The sequence below is a fragment of the Thamnophis sirtalis genome, unplaced genomic scaffold, assembly GCF_051295495.1.
Source record: "Thamnophis sirtalis isolate CommonGarterSnake01/CBP01778 unplaced genomic scaffold, rThaSir2_p1.2 scaffold_2, whole genome shotgun sequence".
NCBI lineage: Eukaryota > Metazoa > Chordata > Lepidosauria > Squamata > Natricidae > Thamnophis > Thamnophis sirtalis.
The window spans coordinates 42,387,798-42,401,887 of NW_028261382.1; the positions used below are offsets into that span (position 1 = coordinate 42,387,798).

The window sequence follows — 14,090 nt, forward strand, 5'->3', positions numbered from 1 at the left end:
CATTTTACCCACCTCAGAAGGATGGAAGGTTGAGTCAACCTTGAGCCTGGTGAGATTCGAACTGCCAAACTGCAGGCAGTCAGCAGAAGTAGCCTGCAGGACTGCCACCGTGGCTCATATAGTTAAGTTAGGAGCACAATCGTTAAGAGAATGGAGCTTCCCCATTGGCTTGGCTTGTCAGAAGGCCACCTAAGGGGAATCACATGACACACACACACACACCCTGGGACATTGCGCCCGTCATAAACAGGAGTCAGTGGCCAAGCCTCTGATCACACGACCACTGGGGTGCTGCAACGGTTGTTAAGTGTGCAAAATGGTCCTTTTTTTCAGCGCAGTTGTAACTTCGAAGTGTCATGGAATGAACTGTGGTAACCTGTGCTCGCTTGTTTGATTTTCATCCTGCCTTGCAGGAGATGGCTACTTTCAGCTGAAGGGCGTTTCACCCTCTGCTCCTTTTAACCTTGAGATGTCTGTGTAGGTGGCTCCTTGGGAAACTGAGGCAGCAGCAGCAGCAGCAGCAGAATCCACAGGATTCTGAAGGGTTACAGGGCAGCTGGGGAATCCTGGGAGCTGAAATCCACCCAGGCTGAGAGATCGAGAAACGGATCTAGAGCCTTACAAGGAAAAAGGGGGGGATTAGCATCTCGCCCTTTCCATAACTTGCTAGGGAAATGTATGACAGAGATGAAAGGGAGGCAGGTAGACACGCCCTACGGATGAACACACCGGATCTTTGTTAGCCGATCCCACAATGTGTGGGCTTTGAAAGGAAACCTTCGCAGGGCGTTTTTCTCCATAGCGAGGAAGGCTGAAGGACGGCCCACGGTGGAGGGGAGGGAGGGGGGGACAAGCGTTCTGCAGAGTTCACCTGCAGTATCCAAGGACGTTGCGGGGACTGGAGAGACACCTGCGTTCAACAGTTTCTCGGGGAAGAGAGAGAGAGAGGGGGGGGGGAGAGAGAGAGAGAGAGAGAGAGGAGAGAGAGAGAGAGAGAGAGAGAGGGAGGGAGGGAGGGAGGGAAGATTCCATCTTGTTTGGCTGCTTTGAGGGAATCGCAAGCTGTGTAGCATGCCGCGGGGGTTGGCTGTCCCCTCCACCTCGTTGCCGAGACTGGAGCAGAGTCTCGGCAGGGTTTGGCTATAAATAGGTGGAAGATTCCAGGGGCTCTGTGCTTGCTCATTTGGGCCGCTGCTCTCTTGTTTGGGGGGGGGGGAGGGAGGCTGAGTCGTGATTTCCCAAGGAAGCGACTCCACCGAGGGCGGCTGAGTATGCTTACTAACAGACAAAGGAGGCTTAAATAATAATAACAACAACAACAACAACAACAACAATGATGGTGATGATGATGATGGTGAGGCCTTGGTTGGCTGCGTTGGTATGCAGACAGCAGGCAGTGAGATCTGGGCTGTTATAAAAACCCAGCCAAGCTGAGAGGTGAGCAATTATGTGCGAGAGTCAGATGGGAGATAAATTTCCAGCCCGTTTGGTTTTGTTCAGGTTTCCCCCAAGGGCAAAACTTCCAAGCCTTGCGGTTTGAACCAGGTGTTGCCCCGGCTCTCCTTTCCAACTTCTTCTACTCCAGGGCCCTGGTTGAAAGAGAAACGAGGCCCGGCCCTGGAGTGAGCGCCTCTTTCACCGAGAGCGCCCTCCGGAGGACGTGCAAAATCCTCTCCCTCGGGAGGAAATTGAAGCAGCCATATCATAGCCGTGATGATCGGAGTGAAGCACTTCTAGAGGGAAGGTACGGCTGCAATCGAGCTTAACCAGGGTAGCTTCCAATTTAGAAATGTAAGGGAGGGGGGAGGGAGGTAGGGGAAAGAGAAAGAAAAAAGAAGGTGAGAGAGAGGAGGAAGAGAAAGAGAGAAGGAAGGAAGGGACAGAAGGGGAAGGAGAGAAGGGAGAAAAAAGGGAGGGAGGAAAGAAAGAAAGAAGGAAAAGAGAAATAAGATGATAGAGAGGAAAGAGAGGGAGGGAGGGAGGAAGAAAAAGAGAAAGAAAAAAGAAGTTGAGAGAGAGGGAGGGAGAAAAAGAGAAGGAAGGATAGAAGGGGAAGAAGGGAAAAAAGGGAGGAAGGAAAAGAGAAAGAAAGAGAAAGGAAGGAGAGAGGAGTTTGGCTGAGAACCTTTAGTAAAAGCAGGATAATTTGTAGTAGGTGACATCTGAAAAAAAGAAAATGCCCCAGGCTTTGGGGATTTCACGTTTTATAGCCATTTGCTGCCATCTCCAGTAGTAAAAAGCAGGAAGGAGAGGAAGTAAAAAAAGGGTCACAATTCTATGGCTGGCTAATGTGGTTGCCGAAGCCGGAGTGGGACGATGCCAAGTAAGGTTTAGGCCCGACTTCAGCCAGGGCAGCTTCCGGCCAGACTGGGAGACCGATCAGTATCCAGACACGCCTGGCAGGATTGTTTCATGGGGATCGTTAGGAAAAGAGCTAATTAGGCCACTTTGAAAAGGACATAAAACTCAGTCGCAATAATTGGACCCATTCCTGATTCGATTCTTCTGCATATATTTGACCAACCATACCAAACAAATAAGCATGTAGCATTTCAAAAAGCTGCTCTAAGCAGGTTTGTATATAGATATATATATATAAAGTCTGGCAAGAAGGACCAGGGGTGACATGACATATTTGAGGGGCTGCCCCAAAGAAGACGGGGGTGGGTGGGTTCAGCCTATTTTCCAAAGCACCAGAAGCAGGACAAGAAGCAATGGATGGAAACTGATGATCAAGGAAGGAAGCAACCTAGAACTACGGAGGATTTTCCTGATAAGTGAGAAAAATTAATTAGAGGAACAGCTTGCCACTAGAAGTTGTGGCTGCTCCATCCCTCGAGGATCAATAGCAATAGCAATAGGAGTTAGACTTATATACAGCTTCATAGGGCTTTCAGCCCTCTCTAAGCAGTTTACAGAGTCAGCATATTGCCCCCAACAACAATCCGGGTCCTCATTTTACCCACCTCGGAAGGATGGAAGGTTGAGTCAACCTTGAGCCGGTGAGATTTGAACAGCCGAACTGCAGAACTGCAGTCAGCTGAAGTAGCCTGCAGTGCTGCATTTAACCACTGCGCCACCTCGGCTCTTTAAGAAGAGATTGGCTACCACTTGTCTGAAATGGCATAGGGTCTCCTGCTTGAGCAAGGGTTGGACTAGAGGACCTCCAAGGTCCCGTCCAACTCGGTTCTCCCGTAAGGACTGATTCTGCTTCTGCATGGCCTATTTCCTCTCCCCCCCACCTCCAGCTTCTTTGGTGCCCACCCTTGACCGTTTCTGAGGCTGGGACTTTCCTCCAGGTGGAAGACACACGCAGTTCAAAACAGAGAGAGGGACCTATGCAAATCTACCAAATTCCTATTGTGTCATACACCCTCCTATTCTGCTTTTAGCTCAATCACAGGCCTTGCTCATCATTAGCAAATTCCACTTCAGGCAAAACAAACAAACAAACATTAAGTTCAAAAAGGAGCCCTAGGGATAAATGTAATAATTCTGACAAAATTATTGGACAACCTACTGCCTTATTATGTCAGACAAAACCCTTGGCCCGGCGGGTATCTATTTCTTTTTTTTTTAAAAAAAATCCCTTCTCCTTGGGGACTGTAGGTTTAAAAGCCATATTTCCCGCCCTTTGCAATTTAGGCTGCAGATTGCTGCATTTTGCAATTCCTGCATGGACCTTGCAGTGATGCGGCCGAGCTGGGATATTACAATCACCCTTGTGCGGGTGGGGAAGTCTGAGACCTATAACCCCCTGTGTATTTGGGGGGACCCCTGAGAGGATGACTCATGTCGAAAGATGGAGAGTCAAAAAAGCATTCTGAATGTTACGCTGAAAAAGATCATTTCACTTTTAGTAACCAAGAAAACCCCCGAAACACCAGTATCTCCACCTTGAGGGTTAACGTTCCGTTATTGTGTCTTTTAGTCACTTATAAAAACACTTCTTAAAAGAAATAAACAGCGAAGGAGAGGAAAAAGGGAAGTCCCTGCCCCGGAGGCTCACCACACAGAAAATAAACATCCTGAAAACAGCACTGAAGGGTGAGATGATCAGAACATTACCTGCGAACACGATTTGCAAATTAAAACACACATAACACACACACACACACACATATATATATAACATTCCTCCTCTCTTTAAATTTCAACTGTGATTTTAGCATGCCTCAACTAAGTGTGATATAAAAGAGGAAACATCTTGATGTAATGTTTATCGGGAAGCATCCCTGGAAACCTGCTCACTAGAGGGGGAGTTGTGTATAGGAAACAACAACAATATTAGCAACTGTAGCATTTCTGTGTTTGGTAACCCTATTCCCTACATGCCTGCTTTGGTTCCTACTTGTTACTCTTTGAGTATCAACTAAGCTTTTTCTAAAACAAAAATCTCAGCCTGATAGTTGTAATAATTGTTTGTGTTTCTATTGTGGGGGATCCTTGGTGCTGTCTGGACTGAGTTGCTTTCTTGCAGATGTTTCATTATCCAACCAGGTAACGTCATAATCATCAGCAAATCTCACGGCTTTCTAGCGCTGATGAAATAACCTAGTTGGGTAAAGAAATGTCTACACCAGGGACACCACAGTCATCCCCCCCCCATCCTCCTCTGCAAAACCCATACCTTCTAACACTGATGGTGTTGCCTAGTTGGGTCATGAAATGTCTGCAAGGAAACCACCAAGCTCAGAGAGCATCAGGGGCCCCACAGTCCTCCTCTTCCTCACAAACCCTTCTCCCTTCTAACACTGATGATGTTCCCTAGTTGGGTCATGAAACGTCTCCAAGAAAACCACCAAGCTGAGAAAGCACCAAGGACCCCACAGTCCTCCTCCTCCTCTCCTGCCCTCTAGCAAACCCTCCTCCCTTCTGGCACTGATGAGGTTATCTAGTTGGGTCATGAAACATCTGCAAGAAAACCGCCAAGCTCAGAGAGCACCGAGGAACCCACAATCCTCCTTCTCCAAGCAATGATGATGTTACTTAGTTGGGTCATGAAACGTCTGCAAGAAAACCACCAAGGTCAGAGAGCACCAAAGAACCCACAATTGTCCTCCACCTCCTTCAAGCATTGATGATGTTACTTAGTTGGGTCATGAAACATCTGCAAGAAAACCACCAAGCTCAGAGAGCACCAAGGACCACACAATTCAAATAGGTCTCTTCACTTGTATTTAGAATGTCCATTTTCATGCTTTTTCCTAAAATGTCTGGGCAAAACACTATGATTTCCCTTTGACAATGCCTTCATTCCTTAATCCTCTCTCTCTCTCTCTCCAATAAATCTACACGCCAAAGCATCATACGGCAGATACATTTACATCCAACCAACAACCATGAAAAAAAAAATCACATTGTTAAGGTTTTGATCTGAAAGTTTTGATTTTAGAAAAGGCTTCCCTCCGAACAAAGGGGGAAAGGACAGACACAACACTGCTTCTAAAATGGCAATGACAAAAGTGCAGCAGCCATAACTCAATACAGACAGTACCCAGGGATAACAGGTGGTGGCTATCCAAGAACATCTGGAGAACGATAGATCTCCCCCGCACCCCCGCTCTCTGCAAAATAATGGAAAGATGGACAACACCCCCCCCTCCACAGGCAAGCAACCTAAATATTTATAGAGTGAAAAAGAACTGAAAAAACGGGAGACAAAAAAGAGAGAGCGAGAGAATGAGAGAGGGAGAGAGAGAGAGAGATGGAGAGGGACAATGAGGAAGAGAGGGAGCGAGAGAGATGGAGAGAATGGGGAAGAGAGAGAGTTGAAGAGAGGATGAGAGATAGAGAATGAGAAAGAGGGAGAGAAAGAGATGAGAGGGAGAATGAGGAAGAGAGGGAGAGAAAAAGGAAGAGAGGGAGTTGAAGAGAGAGATGAGAATGAGAGAATGAGATAGAGAATGAGAAAGAGAGAGAATGAGAAAGGAGAGAGAGAGAGAGCGCGCGAGAGAGAGAGCAGGTATTTAGACTTTCTCTATGAAATTTCTATTTTAACCTCTCTGTTCTTAAAAAGCAAGGCATGAATTGGTTTCTTTTGGGTGGGTGGGGGGACCTTAGATACTGAAGAAACAGAGGTGGTGTTTGTTTTTTTACACTTTCTGTCTTCCAACAATGGCCCAGGGTTACAGGTATAGAAGATAAACCATTCTGCTAATTTTAGCAAAGTTACGTCCCTGCAGCAGAGGTTGGAGACTGCCTGCTTACGGTACATGGCAAAACATCTGCCAGAGGCCTGAATTATGGAACTCTCAGAGTCGCAAGAAGCTGGTGGGCGCGTTTCGTCAAGTTGTTCAGTTCTGGAATTAAAACACACCTGGATTTTCTGATGTTTTTTTATACGCAACTAATCATCGCAGGACACGCTCATATCCTGGCAAAAGCTTCCAAGCTGTATTTTAAAGCATCCACAAAGGCATGGGTTCAAAACCGCTAGCCCAATTAAGCCGTGCTATGAAAAGGAATATAAATATCTGATTTTTTAAAAAAAGGATATATTCTCCTGCAGCTACTTTTGTTATCTAAATATATTTGGAATCTAACTTTATTTTGTAGGACTGAAATTCAAAGGAACTAGACGATTTAAGAGAGCATGAGATCAAGCCCCCTCTGGCTCCATTCTCAATCTTTACCATGGGAACATTAAATTTCGAAAGCATTTTGCAGGGCTTTTGAAAAACATTTTAAGCCTGCAAACCGAAGGCATTAGATAGATTACTTTGACAAGGATAAATCGGCCAGTACTGAAAGTAGGGAGAGAGAGAGAGAAATTCTATCCGATCTGAAGCCCAGGTTTGCAAAGACATGAAGATTTTGGGGAGGCCAGAATCAACAAAGGTCAAATCCTGAAGGTGAACCAATGTCACCTGGGAGAACAGGCAGAATGGAGTTTTTAAACATCACCACACACACGCGCGCGCACTTACTCAGCTTCCTGCCTCTACGAGACAATTTCTCACTGACCTTCAAAACACAATGTTTATTGAAATGCGGGCGTTGGGAATCTATTGTCCCCAGGATAAATGATCTGTATCTCTAGCCAATTATCCACCCCCCCCAAAAAAAAACCCTTTTCTTGCAACTGATACACCTGTCTTCTTTACACTTCGTTTCTCCTCTTACCATTCCTACCGGCTCTGGTTACATCCCTGAACCACCTTGCCAGCGAGGCCGACAAGTTTATGCATTTAGAAAACCAACACACTGCAGCCTGAGAAGCGTCATCACTTGTCGATAATTATGAGGAGAGCAGGGCACGCACAGAGTTTATCGAAAGAAAAGCAGAATATAAATTGAATAGAGAAAGGTTATAGCAATAGCAGTTATAGCAGTTAGACTTATATACCGCTTCATAGGGCTTTCAGCCCTCTCTAAGCGGTTTACAGAGTCAGCATATCGCCCCCAACAACAATCCGGGTCCTCATTTCACCCACCTCGGAAGGATGGAAGGCTGAGTCAACCTTTGAGCCGGTGAGATTTGAACCGCCGAACTGCAGATAACAGTCAGCTGAAGTGGCCTGCAGTACTGCACCCTAACCACTGCGCCACCTCGGCTCCTTATATTTGGGCTTCGGACAGTATGCTGAAGTGTCTCCCCCACCCCCCATCTGCGATTCAGAGTCCACTGGAAATCAGACCACTGGCAGAAGCCACTACCAACCCTTTCTGATCGATGTCTATGGAAATTTGTTTCCTATTATCAGTTGATCGCTTATTAGTAACCTTGACTTTCACTCAACATTGTATCTTTTATTCTTGATCAACATATTTTATTCTCCTTATGTACACTGAGGCATATTGGTGCACTGATGCACCAAAGACAAATTCCTTGTGTGTCCAATTACACTTGGCCAATAAAGAATTCTAATTCTCAGTCATCCAGGTCACGGTGATTCCAAAGGTGCTTTTTCAAGAGGCAACTGGAAACCTTTGTTTTTTTCCGTGAAGACCTCTCGCTTCTCATCCAAGAAGCTTCTTCAGTTCTCAGAAGCAAAAGGTCTTCAAGGAAAAAAAACAAAGATGTCTTTCTGATCAACAAATCCTGATAAACTGCCCAGATCCAGGGCTACGTAACATAAGGGTTAAAAGCCTGAGCTACAAATCAGAGAATTTGTCAATTTCTCCTGAATCTTGCAGATAAATCAGCATTTTTCTGAGGTGCTGGTACTGTATCCCACAATATAGGGAGAATACCAACCACACCACACCATATTATAAGGACTGCCACAAGATAAACGTGGGGGCAAGCATGCTTCACCACCACCCCCCAAGCCCCTTGGGTTGGGTTACTCTTGAAATTTGCAAAGCTGGATTGCGAGCCAGTCTAAATCAGAACACAGAACTAGCGTAGCACAACCCAACATCAAGTGGGTTTTTAACTCAGGGCAAGGGGAGGAGGGAAACAGGTAGTTCTCGACTTAGGACAGGTTCATTTAGTGATTGTTCAAAGTTACGACAGCCTGGAAAAAGGTGACATGTCCGTTTTTCACACTCACAACCGTTGCACTATCCCCAGAATTCAGACGCTTGGAAACTGACGCACATTTATGACTGGTGTAGCATCCTGGTGTGTGTGTGTGGGTGTGTGTGTGTGATCCCCTTTTGCGATCTGCTGACCAGCGAAGTGAATGGGGAATCCAGATTAACAACCGTGTGACTAACTTTAACCACTGCAGCGTTTCGCTTTAACGGCTGCGGCCAAGAAAAATGGAGCCAAAGCAACTTCAGAAAAGTTTCCCACTTAGCAACAAAGAGTCTGGGCTCAGTTAATGGTCGTTAAGTCGAGGACAACCTGTATTGAAAAAAGGGGGAAGAGAGAAACCAAAACCCAGTCCCGTGTCAATGGAAAAAAAAGAAAATATGGATAGGATTAAAACCCAAAGCGCGACTCACCTGCTTCGCAGATCCTGGATCGTTCTTCTCCTCACCCATCTTTCCAACTTTCTGCACCCTCCTGGGCTGTTTAATAGTGGTTTTTATGGCAGGGCGACAGACATAATTTTCCAAGTTCTTGGGGGGTTTCTTAGTTCTCTTAGCCTGGAGGCCAATTTTCAGTTTTAAATTCCCTTCGGAAAAGTTTGTCTCCTTCACAGAAAACTGGTGCTGGGCATCCGGCAGGCTCCCCTCTTTCCCCGCCTCATCGCTGGCGCTCTTCTCCCGGCTCCGCCTCTTCTCCTCCTCTTCCTCCTTGGCGCTACCATCGACCTCCGCTTCTCGCCTAACTCCCGTGGCGCCCGCAGAGGGGCTCTTCCCAGAAAACCCTTCAGAACCAGAGCCCAACCCTAACATAGCAGTACGCTGAGGGTCCATCCCAATTACGTGCCGTGGCAAAATGTCTCCTCTTAAAAGATGGCAGGCCGGTGGTCTGTAGGGGGCTCTTCCTGGACGTCGGTGGCCAACATCTTCTCACTGTGAACAGAAAGACAGGGGAGAGAATGATTTCCCTTCCTTGGACACAGGTTCAGAATTACGTCAGGGCAGAGCTGAGGGGTAAAAAATAATAATAATTGGAGTCAAGGCTTAGGTGCACTCCAGTTGTGCAAATACAAAACGGTATTTAGCTTTATCGTTTATGAAAATTAAAAAGGAAACACTTTAAAGAGAAACACAAGCAGTAAAAAAATGCTTCAAGCCAAACATTTTTCTCGAAATATCCTTTTGAGGAGGAGGGAGATTTGTCTTGTACAAATCTATTTTTCATGGATTTCACACAAATTTTTCGGTTGCACATGCCGCCTCTGGATGAGAAGGGCGGCACATAAATCCAGACAAACATCTTTACATCTAGCTGATTGGCTTCTCTTAAAGACTTTTTGATAAACGAATGAAGGCAAATATATCATTTGATTCAGACAGGTATATATTTTTTAAACTGTAATAAATTACTCCATTGGGAATATCAATCTTGCTACTGGTTTGGTCCTCCAGCTTTGCTTCTCCTTGACAACACAAGGATGGCCCCAGTCTCTAAAAGCCTTCCGGCTGCACACCCGATTCAAAACCGATGAGTGGCTCTCCCTGTTTCTCCTCCGTTCCCAATGGCTGAAATAGCTGGGGGATTCTGGGAAAATTTAGCCATAATTTATCTATTTACCACATGTATTTGCTGCCCATCTCACGGTTTCTGGAGAGCCACCATCCCTAAGATTGAGGCTGCTTCTAATTGTCTATCAACAAGAGATAACAGTGGTTAAATTTTAAGAACGTGTCAAAGAGGGAACTCCCAACTAATAGGATGCCTAGGAAAAGAGGTAATCATAACCTTGGAATCCCCCAAACTGGCCAAAATGGTTTTTCCATTCTCTCAAAAAGAGATTACAGAAATACCCTTCCCTCCCTGCAAAAAAAAATCCCTCAATCAAGCTCTGAACAAGTCAAAAAGTGATGGGTAGCACGAGTAATAAGTATTTAGATCTAAGATTGATGGGGGAAAAAAGGGATGAAAGTTATCACACAAGGAAAACAAGGAGAATCCTTATTATCTGAGGATAATAGCAACAAAGCCAAAGTGCTTAGCTATAAACATTTTGTTTCAGGGAAAAACAGAAGGAAAGCTTCCACTAGATGAGAAAAAAAGTCACCTATGGATACCAGCCTTGATCAGGTATACCCTGTTTTCCCGAAAATAAGCCCTCCCTGGATAATAAGTCCAATTGGGCTTTTGAGCGCATGCGCTTCAATAAGCCCTTCCCGAAAATATTGCAACACAGCAGCAGCCATGAGGTGACCCCGCTCGCCACCTCCTGCACCTCAAAAATAATAAGACCTCCCCAAAAATAAGGCCAAGCGCTTATTTTGGGGGTCAAAAGAAAATAAGACCCTGTCTTATTTTTGGAGAAACACGGTATTTTATTCATATAATGACATGACAATCCTGCTCTTCCTTCTGTCTGTAGGATATACGATGTTGGATGTATTTTAAATCTTATATCTTTTTCACGTAATCCAAATTGACCAGCAAAATGGTCCGTGGGAGCTTGCGCATTGTGGCATACAACAACAAAAATTATTAACTATCTTTATAAAACTGTCTGCGCAGGAATTGCTCTCCAGGGCAGTTCTACAAACAGGTTAACCTGATTATCAAGAATTTCTTTCGCCATCTGGGAGCCAAAGGCTACATTTAAATAAAAAATTAGCATGCAAAGCACATGTAATCTGTCATGTGTGATGATCTATTATGGTGCATGGACACGCTGGGAAACAGTGATTGGTTGAGAGTTTTCCAACATTTGTATATCAAACAAAGCACGTGTGTGTTTATGCATGAGTGTGGGTGCACATCACACAATCTGTGCTACTTCCCACAAATGAAATATGTCTTATGCTGAATATATGGCAATACTAAGGTAATTTCAAGCAATTAGTCTTCAGCTTGTTAAGTACAGCTCATGCTGGGAGCACCCAGCAATAATTCTTGGAAATCAAGTTTATTTAGTAACCCTCCATAAAAAGTTTACAACTCTGGAAATTTGTGGTCAGGAATTTCACACACATTTTACAAAGTTCAGCCATTAAGTTCAGCCATCTGAATTTCCATCATATTGATGACCCAAAAAACCTCTTTATAAATAGATATCTAAAACCAGAAGTCTACACACGCAGACATGTAGTTAAACAAACAAGCATAGAGACACACATCGCAATTAAGAAGAGGAAGACTTTGACACCCAAATCAAGAATTCTGGAACTGTGCCACAAATTCCAGTATAAATGGTGAGGACACAAGAATCTGACAGCACAAAATCTCAATAGCAGGGAACCCCACATGTTCAGTGTGTAAATTCCCCTATTGCAATGTATCCCCCATCTGCCCCTGCACACTAGTAAAAAACAAAACATGTGCAAGAGTGTAAACAAATATCCCAAATGGGAAGTGTGAGACTGCAACCGACTGAATCAACCACCCCAATATGACGTAAGCCTCCTCAAAATGCCAATATGTGTTTTGTTGGTGCGCCCCCCTTCTCAAAATCCTTTGCCAAAATAGGAAGACTCCCCCCCCCAAATCTAACTAGAGAGCAAGCAAATGTCTTAGATGGAGGTGGAATGGGGGTATCGTGCCTGCAGGTGTATAGCTTATACAATCATGCATTTATGAGATACCCTCATATATCATTGGAAGTACACACAGGTGCATATATGTGTGGCAAGCGTAATACCCCTCAATAAAAGTGTGCATATGTATGCACACCCATAATATATCCCCTATAACTGTGCATACAGTCCGAAAAGGCTCACACATAACACTCAGATAAATATGTGCACATGTATAATATACTTTCCCCCATAAATGGCTGCACCTAGACTTAATAAAAGTATGCACGCATATCTAACACATAGTAAAAGTGTGCTGACATAATACACACACAGAGACACACACCTCCCATAGACTCCTGTGTGCAAGCACATCTAATAGACACTCAGCTAAACGTGTGCTCACACAATACACACACACCATACAATACCCTCCCATAAATGGGGGAGCACATAAACCTAACAGATGAAGGTGCCTGCCCGCACACCCCTACATGTAAATATAATACATATATTGATAGACATAATAATGTGTTCACACAATACACACACATACACCTCACCCCACACACAAAAGGTACACACACTTCTAACAGGCTCACACAAACGTGTACTCCCCCATAAATGGTGTGCACACAAACACACACAGAGCTAATAGACTCAGATGAAGGTGTGCACTAATACACACTCAAGATAAATTTCAGCACAGACACCCAAATACTCAATGCACATATTGATACACACCCACCCACACACCCTCAATGAGCACATTCCCAAAGGAGGTGTCCCCGTGTAATACACACTCCTGCAGACTCCCATGTACCCCTCCCACCCCCCATGAATGTGTGCACACACTCAGGATACTCCCCCATAAACGTTGTGCGTACACACTCACACAGAGCTAATAGACTCAGACGATGCATGCACACCTAATACACACTCAGTTTTCAACACACAGACACACACACAGCTAATAGACAATACATACACCTAATACACACCTAATACAAACTCAAATTTCAGCACACACACAAACAGCTAATGGACAATACATACACACCTGATACACAGTCAGATTTCAGCGCACACACAAACAGCTAATAGACAATACATACACACCTAATACAAACTCAAATTTCAACACACACACACAGCTAATAGACAATACATACACACCTGATACACACTCAGATTTCAGCACACACACATAGCTAATAGACAATACATACACACCTAATACACACTCAGGGTTCACCACACACAAAACATCTAATAGACAATACATATACACCTAATACACACCTAATACATACCCACATTTCAGCACACCCAAAAACAGCTAATAGACAATACATACACAACTAATACACACTCAAATTTCAGCACACACACAAAACATCTAATAGACAATACATACACACCTAATACACACCTAATACATACTCACATTTCAGCACACCCAAAAACAGCTAATAGACAATATATACACAACTAATACACACTCAAATTTCAGCACACCCAAAAACAGCTAATAGACAATATATACACACCTAATACACACTCAAATTTCAGCACACACAAAAACAGCTAATAGGCAATACATACACACCTGATACACACAGATTTCAGCACACACAAAAAACATCTAATAGACAATATATACACACCTAATACACACCTAATACATACTCACATTTCAGCACATCCCAAAACAGCTAATAGACAATATATACACACCTGATACACACTCAAATTTCAGCACACACAAAAACAGCTAATAGACAATACAATACACCTGATACACACTCAGATTTCAGCGGGCACACACACACACAGCTAAGACTCAGACGAAGGTGTGCACGCACCCCTAATACACACTCAAGATAAATTTCAGCACACAAATACTCAATGCACATATCGATACACACACATAACCTCCCTGCACACACATCCCCAAAGGAGGTGTGTTCCCGTAATACAAACCCTGCACACCCCCATGTACCCCTCCTACCCCTATGAACGTGTGCACACACACACGGAGACCTCCCAGG

At 44.4% G+C, this 14,090-nt stretch overlaps 1 protein-coding gene across 1 annotated transcript in view; it reads right to left on the bottom strand.

Moving 5' to 3' along the window:
- LOC106538172 (histone-lysine N-methyltransferase ASH1L) overlaps nt 1-14,090 on the bottom strand; it is a 71,010-nt gene that overhangs the window by 56,338 nt on the left and 582 nt on the right. The window contains exon 2 of the mRNA XM_087705146.1: nt 8,896-9,411. Within this exon, the coding sequence (XP_087561272.1) occupies nt 8,896-9,312 (417 nt within the window). The 5' untranslated portion in view covers nt 9,313-9,411. The remainder of the gene's footprint in view (nt 1-8,895; nt 9,412-14,090) is intronic.